Consider the following 18,663-nt stretch of genomic DNA (forward strand, 5'->3'; position numbering starts at 1 on the left):
TCTTGATATCGAGTACGCATCGAATGCAGACTTGAGATAATCTAACCATTAGAAATCCCAGAAGACGCGATGTACGGAAGCCTGTAAGCTATAAACTTCTTGTTTTCACTTAAGAGATTCCCACTGCAAGCTCGCAAGCCAATACGTGACGGCTCGTGGAAGTAAACATGAGTGGTTTTGATTTGCTTAAATTTAGTAAAGTGATAAAGACCAGGAAAGGGCTTGCGTCATTTTAATCTTTTTTTGGAAATACGCTCATTTTACAACTCCCCCAGAGCTAAACTGTTGAGTTTTACCTTTTTTGAATCCATTCAGCCGATCTCCGGTTCTGGCGTTACCACTTTTAGCGTAGCTTAGCATACATCATTGAAGTGCACAAGACCGTTAGCATTTCTCCCAAAAAAAAAAATGACCAAAGTGTTTTGATATTTTTCCTATTTAAAACTTGACTCTTCTATAGTTACATCGTGCACTAAGACAGACGGAAAATGTAAAGTTGCGATTTGCAAAATTACACTTTGGTAATTTTTCTGGGAGAAATGCTAATGGTCTTGTGCATTTCAATGATCTTGTGGTCTTGTGCACTTCAACCTAACACATTAAGATAAAATCGGATTTTCTTCAGTCATTGTTGAAAAACAAGCTAACAATACTTGCTAACTAGCGTCAGTGAAGCGAGGGATCGTTCTGCCTCCACCAACAAAAAAACGTCACCATGTTTACCAACTAAAAAGGGGTCTCTAAAGTTTTTACTATAAAATAGCTATCTCCAATAAATTTCCAACTGAATGTCCACTAACGCTCAGAATATTAATAGACTATTAGTTTAGGGCTAGTAGATTAAGCTTGCAAAGTTGCTTAAAGTCAGGGGAGCATCACATTAAAGTGTTAGCAGATATTAAGCAGACAGTCTACTAATATTCTAATGACTGGTAGTTGACATGTAGTTGCAAAATTACTTATAGTTAGTAGATTGTCTGAAGTGGATTATCGAAATAAAGTGTAACCAGTGAATTTTAAGCTATATTTCGAAACTTACTGTCAGAAAGCCCCTGCCGTGCTTTGCTATTCACACTTCACCACCAATATGTCATCCGGGAGAAATTCCCTAACCAGCAGAATCAGATATTCTCAATCTTTTTGGCATTATACTTGTAACAGAGTGTTCTGTTCTTGGACATGTTCAAAGTGTTAGTGTTATAGCTTTGTTCACACATAAAATGACCAAGTCCCAGTGTTGACAAATGATCAGAGCTGAGATTGCTGACATTTTGATGCATAGGCTTATATATATATATATATATATATATATATATATATATATATATATATATATATTAAAAAATGCTGATAATATTACAATATATCTGTAAGTGCCCATTAGATGCTGTTGAACAAGTTTAGATAGTAAAGTGCTTGCTTTACTCATTGACGCACATTAGTCAGCTTGCTAGAACTTCATTTAATGCCCAATACCACTCAGGATGAGGACATTACTGACTGATCTTGTTCACAACTCTTTCTAGAGAATTCCTGTCTTTTCTTAGAGTAATTGGTTTTCACAAGTTCTCTAGAGACTTCCACGAAGGCCAGGGCATCTGTCTTAGAGTAGAAATCCAACATTGTTTATCTTTTTTCTCTCTCTCAGCATTGCAGATAATCTTTAACATGTGATGCAGTAGTTTGAACTTCCTCTCACTATAATCACTCAGAGAAACCCATGCTAATGAAAAATGGGTATTCATGAGAAATGGCTCCATATCTCAGCCTACCATTTTATAAATAGAACTAATCCGAATCCCCTGTGCAAAACTTTCTGACAGACTTTCCAAGCAGCGACACAGAGGAAAGTTTGATGTGTTTACGTGCACTCGCGTCCCTGAACTGCTGATTTTTCAAAAAACGAATAAGGTGGATTAGCAAATTTGATGACATGGGTGCTGAGAACAGTGAAAATAGATCTTATCCTGTGTTCCCTCTCCTATCTTGGTTACAGTGTTTTCTGAAAAAAAAAAAAAAATTGAACTGGTCTGAGATTAATATTTTGAGAAGTGGGCACAGCAAAGCCCTTTTTGAATAATCTTTAGTCATTTTCGCTATGTGTGTAATTTTCATGACACGCATCTGAATATATTACTTTTTCCCCCCTCAGATCCACAAAAACAATAATACAATAATTCTCATTCCAGCAAATATTTCTTTTTTTGTCACATTTTGACATCGTTCCCAATTGTTTTTAGATATAAAACCCCCACAATCTATAACTAAAGGGGTGATGAACTGAGAAATCAAATTTTCCTTGAGCTTTTGACATCTAAGTGGTCATCATATGATAAGAATATCCTGTAAGTTTCAGAACTGAAAACGCCCAATGAAAGCTTTTATTGACACCAGACTCAGCAAACGACTCGTTTTTCAAAGTGGGGAACTATGACGTCAAAGAGGATAAAACCCCACCCTCGCAGAAGAAGATCAACGCCTACTTCAACATGGCTTTTTTAGCCCAGCCCACCGATTCACGCATTACACACATAGCTAAATAACATAGATGCCTACCTCGTGATGACAAACCGGATCGAGCTACCGAGCAATACAGAATATTGTGCAAAGAAGACAGTCGCTGCATACGCTTCCTCTGGATTCCAATAGGACTGCATGGATAAACTTTATTTTTAATGACGTTCCAGCTGATGAGGTAAAACATCGTCCGTCTGTTCGCTTCATTTCACTGAGTCAAGACTGGATTTGCAGAGCGATTAAGAGTAAAGAACGGTGCTGTGCCGTCTATATTGGATCTGACAGGAATTGTGCAACACACGGACTCTGGGTCGAACAAGTATGGGCGAATCATTCCGGGTTGCCATTTAACAACATTGGACGTTTTCAAAACAATTTCCCCCAAGTGGATCGACGGGTGAGTCGAAACTCATTATAATATCCAAAACTGTTATCCACTCACAGCAGTGGGCGTTTACTTCCAAGTCTTCAGTGCGAGACGCCCATAAAAACCGAGCGTTTCTGAGCTAGACTCAAAACTAGGGTACAAAATAGCCTATAGCCTATTGATGTTTTTGAATGCAAAAACCAAGCGAACGTCATAAGTTGACCTCAGACAACATTATAATAAAATTTAAAAAGCCAGTTCATGACCCCTTTAATATACAAATATATCATCACTAAACGTAGATACTTAAAAAAAAAAAAGATCTCGATCTATGGCAATTCCAATTAGGAATTCACATGTGTGTGTGTGCATCTATTGATATTTTACAATGGCTTTCTATCCTTTAAGAACTATCCTGACTGAAAAGGCTGAAATGCTCAGCTAAATGCTTCGAGCCGTGATCCACTGTCAGCAAAGTCAGCTCCCTCAGAGGGTGTCTGAGTGCTGATAATCTGGCTTTAGTGACTCAAGACACGATCTCTCAGAGGCTGATGGTTCCATAGATAACTACTACAGCACCTCTTCTGTGTGATTGCCTCTTTATGCTAATGAAGGTATTCCTAACTTCCCAATGAGACCTTTGATTATCCTGTCTTATGCTGATGGCCTCATAAATATACATGTATCCTTGAGACACAAATCAATGCAAATGAGAAACTAATGTCAAGCACCAAAATATGAATAGGTATGTGACAGAAAGCTGCTAAGTTGAGCCTTTTCTAGTGGGTGCCCTTTACATTATCAACATCTTGCTTAGTGCCGCGGCTAACTTGTCGGATTTCTAATTGGAAGCTAGAAAACAAAAACAAATCAGAAAACAATTGGAATTCCCCAAGTTATTTCAGCCAGGGGAATCACATAGGGGTCTTGTTGGGGTTGGATTTCTGTTCAACACCCGCCTCTATCACCTTTCTTGTGTCGTTTATGTAGGCCTGTCTTGTTTGGATATGTATGATATGTCATTTTCTGCTGGGATGGTGAAAGTGAACTTGGACAGAGTGCTGATCCAGCTGTCAAGTCTGATTTGCCTGGACTGAGTTGATAGGGAGCAGTGTCATTGCTATACCTCCATCCTTTATGGCTGCAGTGGTTTCGGAATGATCTCTCTCCCCGGCGCCGCTTAGTGAAGTGATCGGGAACGGACCTGACAGCTGCTTAATGGGTGGATTTGCAGCAGGACTGCATTCGTTACATGCTTTCTTGTCTCTTTGTCTTATGCTCTCACCCTCTTTCATGACCCTGCTCTGTTATGGACTTGTTTTTCCACGGTATTCTTTCCACACCTTAGGGTTATGGCAATCAGTGTTTTTTTTTTTTTTTGTGATCCTAGCAATCGAATTTGTCTCTGTTTCCCCTCTCTCTCTTTTCCATCTCATTGTGTTTCACTTCTTTTACTTTCCTTTCCAAGAGCTTTAAAAAATGAATAGCACTGATGGTCAGAGATATCTGCTCTGGGAAACAGTGGCACCAATCTTGATTTACACACCATCATATTTCAAAGCACATGCATGGAGTGTATGAAAAAAAAAATGCATTGGAAATGGTGGCATCGTTTTTGAAAACCCATTGTGTGTCCAAGGCCACAACTACTATTTCATTCCTTGGTTTCAATAGAGGTGTAATGCTCGAATACAGCCTGATTTGATGCAACAAGTCTTTCTTTTAAAGGAGTAGTTCACTTTTAAAAAAACTTTTGTTGATAATTTACTCACCCCCATGTCATCCAAGATGTCCATGTCTTTCTTTCTTCAGTCGAAAAGAAATGAAGGTTTTTGATGAAAACATTCCAGGATTTTTCTCCTTATAATGCACTTTACTGGTAACCAAACGGTTCAAGGTCCAAAAGACAGTTTCAGTGCAAACTGCAAACTGTTCATAAGACTTTAAACGATTCCAGACGGTGAATAAGCTTACCAAGTGAAGCAATCGCTCATGAAAAAAAAAAAGTTTTATAAGCTCAAATGGTCGCCTTGCTCTGTTCTGTGACGTGCGTTCGTGACTCTCCTGTTCGAACTCTTTTATCAAAATGAACGAATCTTTTTTGGTTTATTCAACGAACGAAATGAACGAATTGACTCGGAAAAAGATTCGTTTATTTTGATGAACGAGTTCAAACAGGAGAGTCACACAGAACAAAGCAAGGCGAGCATTTGAGCTTATAAAACTTAAACTTTGTCATTTTTTTTTTTAAATGAGCGATCGTTTCGCTTGATAAGACCCTTATTCATCATCTGGAATCATTTAAAGCCCTTTGAAGAGTTTGCAGTTTGGACTGAAAGTGTCTTTTGGACCTTGTACCGTTTGGTTCCGTCTGAATTGCATTATATGGAGAAAAATCCTGGAATGTTTTCATCAAAAAACGTAATTTCTTTTCGACTGAAAGAATGACATGGATATCTTGACATGGGGTGAGTAAATTATCAGCAAACGTTTTTTTTTTTTTTTTTTTTTTTTTTAAACTGAACTACTCCTTTAAGGTTGTAATTTACTTATGAAGAGAGGGTCCATTGTTGTACATCTGCACCAATGGAAAGTTCTGTGTAAAAGGATGAATATTAAAGGCAGGTTATGAACTAGGAGGGTCGAATGCAGTAGAGTTCCCAGCTCACAGCTTTTTCTGAAAAGAAACTCAGGTCCTATTCAAAACTTAATATTCCCCAGATATCTCTCCTTTCTAACCTAGTCTGAGACTAATGTAGATTGCTAAGATAAGATGGCTTTCTGGTGTTATTCACACTTCTCTTAGGGAGTTTGAATCCGTAACATGTGACTGATTGCATCAGCTCAATGTCTTATCAGAACGTTTTGAAATGGCAGGACTTGAATGACCTCTAATCTGAGCTCACTCAGGAAAAGACAAGACCAATGACAGCTGATGGAAACACAAAAGGAGAAATGCTGATGAAATTCATCTTCAGATATCAGTTAGAGTCTTGAATTTACTTTCAAACCATTCTAGAAAGAATCCAAAGATTCTTTGTGCAAATGAATACTCTTACCCTCGGCTTATAAAGTAATATTGGGACCACAAATGGAATCGTATCAAGTCAGAGTTGCTGTCTGGTTATACCGTAATGCCCTAACCTTACTGTGATGAACAAATGTAAAATTTAAATCTAGTTTAGAAGCCAAATCCTACGGTGTTTCACTGCCCGTGGCCCGAGACAATGGGATTAGCTCCAGTATCCTCTTGACCCTACATAGGACAAGCTATTTGGAAAATAGATAGATAGATTGAAGGTGGAAGACAAAGCCTATCTGTTCTGACCACATTGGTACTAAAAATCGAATAATTTCTGTAAAATAAGTGCTTGTTGATTTTCGGTCAAACCGCTCCCAGAGTATGTCCTTTTTCAAGGGACACAAGCTTAGAAAACAATCTCAAGAATGTGTGTAGCCATATCAAAGTTTTGGCTGTGTAAATGTATAGACAAAATTCTCATGTACTACACTACAAGTTCTTCTTGTCTTGTAAGGTCAAATCACAAAATTCAGTTTTTAATGCCCAATCCATATAGTTAACCCAACTGGAGATGCCCAGCTTCAAGACTTGTATTCATGGTGAGGTCATTGCTTTGGTTGTTGTATACAGTGTGTTGGCATATTTTAAGCATAAGTTTTGCATGAACGACAAGTCAAAGATTGGAAAATTGGTTTGTCCCTGCTTGTCATGATCTGTAGCCAGTCTAGTTATTGATTTAATTTCACGCTGTCATCTCTTACTGTGGGTATTTTTCTGTGATTGTCATAACGTTGCCTTTTCTGACAGAGTTTCTTATCTCTTTCTTTTCAGATCGAAATGTTAGAGCACAAATATGGGGGCCACCTCATCTCACGGCGCGCCGCTTGCAAGATTCAGACAGCCTTTCGCCAGTATCAGCTCAGCAAAAACTTTGAGAAGATCCGAAACTCCCTCCTTGAAAGTCGTTTGCCACGTCGTATCTCCCTGCGAAAAGTGCGGGTGCAAAATACAGAAGGTATCTCAGCTGAACGGGCGCTGGCTGAAGGCTGCAATTTAGCAAGTATCCCCCTTGTCCGGTCCCCATCCCTGCCCACCACAGTAGGTGGCTCCCTTACTGATCTTGAAGACTCTTTCAATGAGCAAGTCCAGTCTCTTGCCAAATCCATTGATGATGCACTTAGCAACTGGAGCATGAAGACCATGTGTTCACTCCAAGAAGGTGGCACCTACCAGTTTAGCTCAGAGGCATTTAGTACAGCTGGTGACAAACCTGGATTGGCAGGGACAGTCAGAGAAGGTGGCCTCACAGACCCTGCCACATTCCATAGCGGGACAGGCCTAGTGGACAACTCTGAGAATATGGCCCGGAGTGCCAGCAAGCTGATGATGGCCTTCCGGGATGTAACGGTTCAAATTGACAGCCAGAACTTTCGCATGTCCTCTTCCGTTATGGAGTCCTCCACTTCTGTTTCTCTTGGTAATTGTGTCCAGCAGGGGGAGAGTCCACAGCAACCTCTGTTTAATTATGCAAATGAACAACCTCAACAAGGACAACCACCACCATCTCCCCAGGATCCAGCTCCTCCACCTCCAGAGCTGGATGTTGAGGAAATACCAGATGGCGACTTTCCAGCCCCTCCACCAAGTGAGGAGGAACTTGGGGAGGATCTACCACCTCTGGTGCTGGACAAACAGGAACTTCCAGAACCAGCAATTCCAGCACAGACAGCAATAACCTCTGAAACCTTGTCTCCACCAGAGGTTGCAGAGAAACCAGCCACCCCAATCGTAGAAGTTTTGGAAGCTAAACGTATTGAGTCAGATACGGCGGACAACAGCTCAGAGCAGATGAGTAGCAGCAGTACATCCACGTCGGCCCGGTCAACTTCAGAGGTCTCATCCAAAGAGGCTTTACAGGCCATGATTCTTAGCTTGCCCAGATACCAATGCGAAAACCCAACCAGTTGCAAATCTCCTACCCTCTCCACTGACGTCATGCGAAAACGCCTATATCGGATCGGTCTCAACCTCTTCAACATGTGAGTACCATGAGAACCGTTTATTTCCAATCATATGGGCCCTTGACTCTTTATATCACATTTACTTAAAGTGACTAATGCCAGAAATGCTAGGCTATGAAACCATTTTCTCTCTCCATGTATCAAATTGTCCTCTCATGTCACTAATATAGCAGTCTTTCCCCAGTCTTTCTTTTTCTCACTTCCCTGTCTCACTCCTGTCATCCAATTCTGACTCCAGCTGTGGCTAACAACCCCTCCCTGATGCCTGTCACCTTGGGTTTGTCTGACCCTATTAATAGCACTGCTTTTATTCAAAGTGCTGTCTCACTCCCTTTTCCCTAATCTAACTCCATTGAAAACATGAAGATATTTTACAAGTTAGACTTTGTCTAATAATGTTATAGAACACTATGAACTATGGGCTTTATTCGGGTTATAGTCTTTTTGTATGCATAAGGAAGATATTAGAAAAATGACGAGCAAATGTGTGGAAACATATTTAGCGACCAAGCAAAGGTGTAGGCACATTTTTTTAAAAAAAAAATACATTGTCTACTTCTGTTTTCACCATTTCACGAGTTGAATCAGGGGTATCAGATGAGAGAGACAAACAAATAATTTATTTAGTTCAGATAACTTATTATTTTGAGTTTCTGATGATTAAATCAATCTCCTTCATTGTATTAACTCACTTTTTCCAGTTCAATCAACTTAAAATTTTAAGGCAGCCAGGTTACTTAATTTTTTAAGTTAAACCAACAATATTTTTTACAGTGTAGGTATCATTGTCATAATGTCTCAAGAACGGCACATGAATATTGACCACCAACCATTCAAAAGGTATAAAATGTAATTGCTGCTTGCAGCTATGTTTAATATTCTATTATTTTACTATTTATAGCAGGGTAAGATCTCATCTCAATCCTGTTTCATGCATTCCTTTCTAATTACATATAGCTATCTCCATTCTGGATGTAGTTTTTGATCCGAATAACTTCTAGCTAATTTCCTCAAGCTCATTTCACCGAAACCTATCATATTTTATTTTTAAGACAGGACCAGTTTGGGTTTTTTTATTCATACATAATGGATTTTATAAGGATTATAACATCAAGATTATGTCAGCTTACTAGCAAGGAACATAATTTCTAAAATTCATGCATGACTGCAATATGGCAATCTCCCTTAAGGCATTCAGATATTATTTTGCTGCAGTGCCAGAAATCAGATGTTACAATAAGTATCTGATTAGAAATTATAAAGCTTGTGTATAGAGTAAATTCAAGTAAAATGGTACAGTTTCTAAGACGAATGTGATATATATATATACACTCACCGGCCACTTTATTAGGTACCCCATGCTAGTAACGGGTTGGACCCCCTTTTGCCTTCAGAACTGCCTCAATTCTTCGTGGCATAGATTCAACAAGGTGCTGGAAGCATTCCTCAGGGAGTTTGGTCCATATTGACATGATGGCATCACACAGTTGCCGCAGATTTGTCGGCTGCACATCCATGATGCGAATCTCCCGTTCCACCACATCCCAAAGATGCTCTATTGGATTGAGATCTGGTGACTGTGGAGGCCATTTGAGTACAGCGAACTCATTGTCATGTTCAAGAAACCAGTCTGAGATGATTCCAGCTTTATGACATGGCGCATTATCCTGCTGAAAGTAGCCATCAGAAGTTGGGTACATTGTGGTCATAAAGGGATGGACATGGTCAGCAACAATACTCAGGTAGGCTGTGGCGTTGCAACGATGCTCAATTGGTACCAAGGGGCCCAAAGAGTGCCAAGAAAATATTCCCCACACCATGACACCACCACCACCAGCCTGAACCGTTGATACAACGCAGGATGGATCCATGCTTTCATGTTGTAGACGCCAAATTCTGACCCTACCATCTGAATGTCGCAGCAGAAATCGAGACTCATCAGACCAGGCAACGTTTTTCCAATCTTCTATTGTCCAATTTCGATGAGCTTGTGCAAATTGTAGCCTCAGTTTCCTGTTCTTAGCTGAAAGGAGTGGCACCCGGTGTGGTCTTCTGCTGCTGTAGCCCATCTGCCTCAAAGTTCGACGTACTGTGCGTTCAGAGATGCTCTTCTGCCCACCTTGGTTGTAACGGGTGGTTATTTGAGTCACTGTTGCCCTTCTATCAGCTCGAACCAGTCTGGCCATTCTCCTCTGACCTCTGGCATCAACAAGGCATTTCCGCCCACAGAACTGCCGCTCACTGGATGTTTTTTCTTTTTCGGACCATTCTCTGTAAACCCTAGAGATGGTTGTGCGTGAAAATCCCAGTAGATTAGCAGTTTCTGAAATACTCAGACCAGCCCTTCTGGCACCAACAATCATGCCACATTCAAAGTCACTCAAATCACCTTTCTTCCCCATACTGACGCTCGGTTTGAACTGCAGGAGATTGTCTTGACCATGTCTACATGCCTAAATGCACTGAGTTGCCGCCATGTGATTGGCTGCTTAGAAATTAAGTGTTAACGAGCAGTTGGACAGGTGTACCTAATAAAGTGGCCGGTGAGTGTATATATATAGTGAATATTTTCACAATAATTCTTGAAAAAATATAAATGAATTTAACATGTATTTAATTAACTTTTGTAGTTGTTTACTATTTTTTATTGTTTTTCTTCATTATCTAGTCCACTAATTTGAGTATTCAAAAGAGATATCTCACTTTCTTTTTCTATTTACCTCTTGTATTCATTTCAGTAATATTAACATGCAGTGCAACTGTCTGGACTTGAAACTGTCATATCCTCCACATACACCATTTCAACAAGGACGTCTGTTATTCAAAGCTGGAGAAATGCAGATCCACTTTACACATCTTGGCTTTATTTCTGCAGTGTCACATCGCTGCCAATTAAAATTCTTCTCCCGCATGTGTATTCTCTATGTTCAGCCAAGAGTGACTGAGGCAGAGTTTGATAAGAGCGCTCTGTACGCAAAACATCACAGAGGAGCATAAATCTGAAAGGTTAAATATCCCTTTTTCTGTCAATAAAAATGTCCAAAATATAAAATCTTATTACAGACACTCATTTTAGGTGTTCTTAACCTTTAAAAACATTAAGTGCCTAAGAAATCTATTTTACAACAAAAAAAATGGAATTTTTTTTTACATTGAAAAACGTGCAATGAAAAATTGTAATAGTTTCACTTTGTAATGTCATTAAGAGAGAATAATAGATCAGAACGTAACGTTTTATTTAAATAAACAAAAAAACCATTTTAATAGTTCAGTGATGCTTTCGATGAACAATATTTCAAAGTGCCACTATATAACAGCTTTTGACAGCGCCTCACAAACACAGCTTCTTGTTGGTCTTCGGAGTGGCGTGTTCACAATAGTAGCTTGTGATTCGGTCCGCTGAAGAGGTACTTTTCTATGGCGAACAATTTCTATGTTGGGCTTGTTCAAATGGTGGCAAGTCAACGCTCTGAAGAAGAACGATTTGACGTTCAATGCCGCTTTATAAAGGCAGAGCGCCACAGACTTGAACGCCGTTGCAACGGCTGTTTGAGAACCAGTGGGTTAAGGTGTAAGGTAAGGGTCAATAGTGTATTTAAAGATGAAATTACAGAAATTGTAATTACATTAACATTTAATGAAAAGTTAGTTTTAAAAGAAAAGCTATTTTAAAAGAAAATTTAAGATCCCACCCCAATATTTGAAGAAATAGATGACTTTTACCCTTCCTTATTTCCCCATGACCTTGCAGTTGTACTAGGGTAATTTCTAGTTCCTTTAAAGCATTGCCATAATCTGAAGATAGAGAGCCTAATTAAAAGTTCACTGGGGGAATATGGCTTTAAAAAGTTAATAGCTTATTCAGATAGATGAAGTACTTCTTTTCTGTAGTAAACCCTAAAAGATCTCTACGATTTCCCTTTTATTGTTGTCTCACCGTCTAAGGTGAAACACATTGTTCTTACCTTTTAATGAATGCATTGTGTGCACATATAGCACAGGCAAATAAAGGAGTAGATCTGAGTCATGAGTGAATCTTTAAAATCACATTTCCAGACAGCATCTAACAGTGTGTTCCTGACATGGTAGCTTACATAATAGGCTTGCAGCTACGCAGAGCGGACTTTGTCCATCTTGCAAAAGGAAAGGTGGATAATCTACAAATTTATTTTCCATCTTCACCATATGAAACCTTATTTTCCCTCCATTGATGGTGGCAATATTCACGGTAGAAAGTAACAGAAGGGATACATCTGCTTTATGGGTGAGTGAATGTATGTGTGCGCTTGATTATGAAGCTGGGAGAGTTATATATTGCCTGCCAAGTTGAGTGGGAGGCTGTTTATTTCCCACCCTCTCATCAGATTTCTTTTAAATAAAGAAAAGTAGTGTGATAATTTTGAACATATGGCTAAATCCCTCAAATAACTCAGCTTCAACTCTCGTTCAAGAAATAGTTCGCCCAAAAAAGGGTTTCCCTCATTTTGTCATTTACTCTCTTCTACCCTTGTGTTCAAAACCCAAATAATTGCTTTCGTCTTTGGAACAGTTTTGTCAATGAATAATAAATGTTTTACTTCTTCAAAACAATTTTTGGTCTAAAAGTTTTCCTTTGCATTTTTCAAAAGTTTCACAAACAGATGACAACGTTGTCAAAATGATCCCCACTCACACGGATCAGCAAAAACGACTAATAAAACGCTGTATTATTCATGCCAGGCCAGTACCCAGATAGCAAACTGACATTGAATCAACGTGGAAATATGACATCGAAACAACGTTGATCTGACATTGTTTTGCTCATCGAATTAACGTTGAACCAACGTCAGACGCGTCATTCTCTCAAAACGAACGGAAAATCAACTTGAAATCAACGCGTTGTTTCAACGTTATGAAAGCAAACCAATTTTCGATTTTCATTTAGCTTTGAAGAATGCCGCGTCTGACGTTGGTTCAACGTTAATTCGATGAGCAAAATCAACGTTGTTTCAATGTCATGAGAGACGTCGTTTTCACGTTGATTCAATGTCAGTTTGCTATCTGGGTAGTTGGCGAAGTCACTTTGTAAAGAAACACATAGCACCTATAGACTGAACCAGAGGTGGGGGACTCGAGTCACATGACTTGACTCGAGTCTGACTCGAGTCACAATTTTAAGGACTTGTGACTTGCTTGATTAAAGTACAAAAATGACTTGACTTGACTTTGACTTGAGAACAAGTTACTTGAGACTTGACTTGACTTGAAGTGGAAGACTCGACAATGACTTGAACATATAATAAACAAACAGCAATAGGCTAAAGTTAATTAAAATATATATTATGACGTCAGCATCAATATATCGGCATCTGTGCCTTTACGCTGCTCAATTCAAACCGCGCCAAACGGAAGTTCCGGGAGTCTCACGCATATTGATAGCGTCTCCCTGATGCCCGCAAATGAGTTAAAATCTCCCGGAATCTAGAGCGAGATACTGCGCGTATAACATAGGCTACATAGCGTGCGGCGTGTGCACGGCAGAGATATGGGAAGCCAAACAAACCAAAAGTGGGACGAGACAGCGGGGCTTTACAGAGCTCGTGCCGCGCAGACATGTCATCTGCACGGTTCAATGATCCGAGCCGCGCAGCCGATTCGTCAGCGCAGCGCGGACGTGTTTCCTAGCGACACTCAATAGTCAGCGCTGTACTGACCAACGCAAACCATATGCTACATACTACATGCAAATAAATGTACAATAAAGAAACCCCTCCTTCCTTACAAAGAATTGTTCTCTTCTGAAGTTTAGGAGTTAATTATGGAGAATTCCATAATTAAAACAATCATTTGTTAATATTTATGTAAATTTAATATATAATATACATAATATTATTTAATATGTAATATTTATTAAATATAAAATATGTTAATATAACATATTACCATTTTTATTTTATATTTATTTTAAACATATTTTAAATATGTTAATATAACATATATTAACCCCCCCCCCCCCCCTAACATTACATTCATTGAGATATACCTCCCTGAAATGAATTCTTGTAGGTTGGGATGTCTGTATATGCAGCATAGATATATACACGGCTGTGCAGCTGCAAATGCGTTTTACATATAGGTTTCAGTAAATCGAGGAAAAGGAGTTTCCGAAGACATTTGTTGGCTATGATAAGAAAAACTACTGAATTAAAAAAAAATTGCATTTTATATTCTCATACATTTCATACATTTTATATTTTACATTTATATAAGATATAAGATATTACATTTTAGATTTCATACATTTTAGACCGTTTCAATTAAATTGAATTAGACAGATTGGATTATACATCTTAGAATCGATACATCTTAGACTCTGAACGTTTTGTGTAAACAACACAATTTTATTTTATTTTCAGATATTAATGTAGCACAGATATGCATATGATTAATATAGCAAATGTAAGATACAAAATATATGTATAAAAGTTCATCTTTTCTGTGCAAAAATAAATATGTATCGAAAAAATTTACCTCTATTTATTTTAGTAGTGTGACTTGACTTTACTTGAAACTTATCAGGACTTGACTTGACTTGCTTAGAAGAACCCTTGACTTGACTTGACTTGCTTGATTTATCTGAACTGCGACTTGAGACTTGACTCGAGACTTGATGGTTAAGACTTGAGACTTGCTTGGACTTGACCATGTGTGACTTGTCCCCACCTCTGGACTGAACACATAATACGCATGCGCATGATAAATTCGATTTTTTTTGTAGCTTCACAGGTATGATAAATGATAATACTTTCATTTCATTTTCAAAAAGGTGCACTTTTTAAACCTGTCTGTGTTTTCAGGTCCCCTAAACAGTATTGTCATGTAAATGAATGGTCAAAATGCATGTTGAAACCAGTGTCATGTAAAAGCCCCTCTAAAATGAAGCTATTGTTTTACTTTTAAATCTGTTTAGGCCACTTGTTGGTGACAACTAACTTATAGCACGAGTGAGTCATTTGAATCATTCACTTAACCAATCGGTTAAGCAAAAAAACAACAAAACCTGAGTAATTTATGACCAAACCAAGTTTTTTTAAAATCTAGTGAAATTTGTGTACATACAAATATAAAGGGACTCCAAAGAAAGTGTTTAAGCATCCTGCAAAAAAAAGGGTAACACTTTACATGAAGGGGTGTGCATAAGACTGACATGACACCTTCATATTCATGACATGACACATGTCATGAATATGAAGGAGGTTTTATGCATGTTTATGACAACTAGTGTCATTTCCTCAATTATGACATTTTTAATGCAAATATGACATTATTTGAGATATCTTTATGCCAACTTGACATAAACCAATACATCATAACCTGTCGGTGTCTTCGTTATGACAACTTGACATTACTAAGACATTAAACTGTCTTCTGGTTTGACATTGGCTGTCACGGGGGCCATTATAACTGTGTCATGAATATTTTTCGTGACCTCAACTACAGTGGTACTAATTAAATTTATCATTCAAATGTTATAATGGCCTTATGACAGCCAATGTCAAAACCAACCACCTGACAGTTTAATGTAATGTCAACCAATAAAGCTAGGTGGTTTCTTAAGTTTGGTAATTAATCTGCTATGTCATGTTTATGACAGGTTGTGTTGTCTTGATAATCTCAAGTTGTCATGATAAAGACACTGACAGGTTATGATGCATTGGTTTATGTCAAGATGTCATAACAAACACATCTCAAACAATGTCGTATGACACATGACATAAACATGCATAAAACCTTCATATTAATAAGTCATGTCATGATTATGAAGGTGTCATGTCAGTCTCATGCGCACCCCTTCAAATAAAGTGAGTTAGTTTAATATTATTCTGCTTTGGATTTATGTGATTCGCAAAATACAATAGTTTGATTAAATCGGCTCATTAAATCGATCAAGCAAAATAAAAGTAAACAAGTCTCTCCCTTACTCACACGTCATCACCTCAAACACCCCGACAGATAAGGATAAGCCAATTTTTAATCAAATGGAGGCTTTGCTTCAAGAGAGTGAGTGAAAAGAGAGAGGGGTTGTCATTAGTTCCAGCAGTTCATTTTCTGCAGGGTAGTCTAATACCTGTGACAGCTCAGACTGAATTTAAAGCAGGTAGGTGTGTGTGTTCTGGGACAAGGCACTAAAATCTGAGTTTGGATTAAGAGAGAGATTTGGGGACTGGAAAGTGCTTTCCCTAAACAGATAATTAGGAGAAGGATTATGGGGGCTCAGTGCAATGTTGGAAAGAGCATGTAAAGGACATATAGAGGACATTGACGAGTGAACTGGGGAGGTTGGTAAGTCGAGTGAGTATACCACTCTTAAGTGGGTTTTCACCTGCCTCGTGTTTGGATTGGGAATGTTTCTTTTCCTCTAAAGAGATAAAAACAGCAGGAGAGCGGAAAATGGAAAACGTGTGTGGGTTTGAACATGTTTGACAGTGTTGTAGTGCTCGAGACTCGGACTCGTCTCGGACTCGGTCTCGAGACCATATTTTAATGGTCTTGGTCTTGTCATGGACTCGTGTCCATTTGGACTCGGAATTGACTCGTACTCGAACATTTTTTTTTTTTAGGACTCGGAATTATTCCCGAGTCCACTCGAGTTCAATTCAAAATATTTTTCATGATTATTAATGTATGTTAATAAAATATTTCTTTAAATTGATTGACACGCCCAGTGATTGGTGATTTTCTAGTGCGCAACTGCGCATGACAAATTGTAATAAAATTACTTTTAACACCACCTACTATGTGGCCTTTTTACCCTAAACTGATCATATTTTTTAAACTCTAAGTAAATTCAGTAAAAAAAAAAAAAAAGGATTTCTCTAATTAAATAAAAGTAAATTAGGTAATCAACCCTCACTGGTCTCGGTCTCGACTCGGACTCGACCGTCTCTGGTCTCGGACTCGACTCTCTATGGACTCGGTCTTGACTCGGACTCGAGTGAGGTGGTCTCGACTACAACACTGATGTTTGATTCTATTAACGTGGCTATAATTCTGGACCAAACCGTTTGAAAATCGGTAGAAAATTGAGCAAGTTATGGTTATTTAAAACCATTAAAACACAATGGGTCTCATTCATGAAACACGAGCAGAACGAATTTTTGTGTAAATCGTGTGTAAAGTGGTTCTGGCGTAACTTTTCGGATTCATTAAAACGTTCGTATTTTCCAAATGTTACTTGGTACGCAAGAAATCTACACCTGCTCCCAGCTCCCAGTAAATGGTGCGCTTAAAGGGATGCTCCACTTTTTTTTTTGGAAATAAGCTCATTTTAACACTCCCCCAGAGTTAAACATTTGAGATTTACCGTTTTCAAATCCATTCGGACGATTTTTTGATATTTAGAAGAATATCAGTAACCAGATCTGGTCTCATTGACTTCCATAGTATATTTTTTTCCTACTATGGAAGTCAATGAGACCAGAAACTGTCTGATTACTGATACTCTTCTAAATATCAGAAAATCGGCTGAATGGATTCGAAAACTGTATCCCGGGCCGTCATACAACTGACGCTTTACCTTTAACGTCAGTTAGGTGACGGGTTAGGTTTAGGTCTGGGGTAGAGTTAGGATCCCATAACCTCATCTACCGAAGTTTAAGGGGGCCCTAAAAAGGCGAATATTGACGTATGGTCAAAAGACGTCGCAAAACGTCAGTTATATGACTTTTTAGGATGAGACTGCGTTGAGTTAACCAATTAAGTTTTACTCTATAGCATTCATATAAGATTTCTGCAAAAATTTCAATCATTTTTACTTGACAATTTATGGGCCATTTCACTTTTTTAATGAATCTCCAGTCAAATTTTCTCCATCACAATAAACAGACCAAAGAAAAAAAAAGCATTACCCTTCCAGAATCTAATATCATTCAATTTCATATCATTTCAATGCCCTTACAGTAAAACACAGTGACAGGCTTTTTATTGTAACTGACAAACAGGCTGTTCATAATATCATGTTCCCCTCAGTAAAGCTAGACTGTGTCAGCAAGAGTCGTACATTTATTATAAGGAGTAAATCAGCGTAATGAATAGGGAAGAAGCTGTGAAATAGGGATATTGTAGAATGGAGTCAGCCAAACATGGTTTTCTCAGCATGTGGATGAATGAAAGTTTATTGGACCCTCTATAAATCCATGTACTCTTTTCCCCACCAGGGCAAAGACTTGAGAATGAGAATGCTGACCAAAGGAATAAAGCAACTCTATAAAGTACAGCCGAGAAGCTTCTTTCTGTCTCTCATTGTCACTTTTATTGTCTGAAGGCAGGAAAGCGGTGACATTCTGGATATTGATAAGGCACTGAATGGAAAAATAGAGGTTATTAATGGAATGTTCAAGAGACAGGCTTCCAGTGTCATCCACTTCCCATAGCCATGTGTGGCGAATAAACCCATTTTGTAATTGCTGTTCACTAATACTAATGTTAACTAATAGTGTGTTACCAGTACTAATATGTTTCTCTCTCTTTGTCCCCCAACTCCCATCCTCTATCTACCTCTTTTTCTATGAATTGAACAGAAATCCAGACAAGGGCCTCCAGTTTCTCATCTCTCGTGGTTTCATTCCGGATACACCTATAGGTGTGGCACACTTCCTGCTCCAGAGGAAGGGGCTGAGCCGACAGATGATTGGCGAGTTCCTTGGCAACAGCAAGAAGCCGTTTAACAGAGATGTGTTAGAGTGAGTATCCTATAC

The 18,663-nt window shown here is 38.6% G+C and overlaps 1 protein-coding gene across 3 annotated transcripts in view; it reads left to right on the forward strand.

Moving 5' to 3' along the window:
- The window catches only part of iqsec3a (IQ motif and Sec7 domain ArfGEF 3a), a 130,164-nt gene that overhangs the window by 60,597 nt on the left and 50,904 nt on the right, over positions 1-18,663 (forward strand). For all 3 annotated transcript variants that reach the window (XM_039668611.2, XM_039668612.2, XM_039668613.2), the window contains 2 exons: positions 6,738-7,945; positions 18,487-18,648. In XM_039668611.2, the coding sequence (XP_039524545.2) occupies positions 6,738-7,945; positions 18,487-18,648 (1,370 nt within the window). The remainder of the gene's footprint in view (positions 1-6,737; positions 7,946-18,486; positions 18,649-18,663) is intronic.

This window comes from Pimephales promelas, chromosome 24, assembly GCF_988280905.1.
Source record: "Pimephales promelas chromosome 24, fPimPro1.hap1.1, whole genome shotgun sequence".
NCBI classification, from domain to species: Eukaryota; Metazoa; Chordata; class Actinopteri; order Cypriniformes; family Leuciscidae; genus Pimephales; species Pimephales promelas.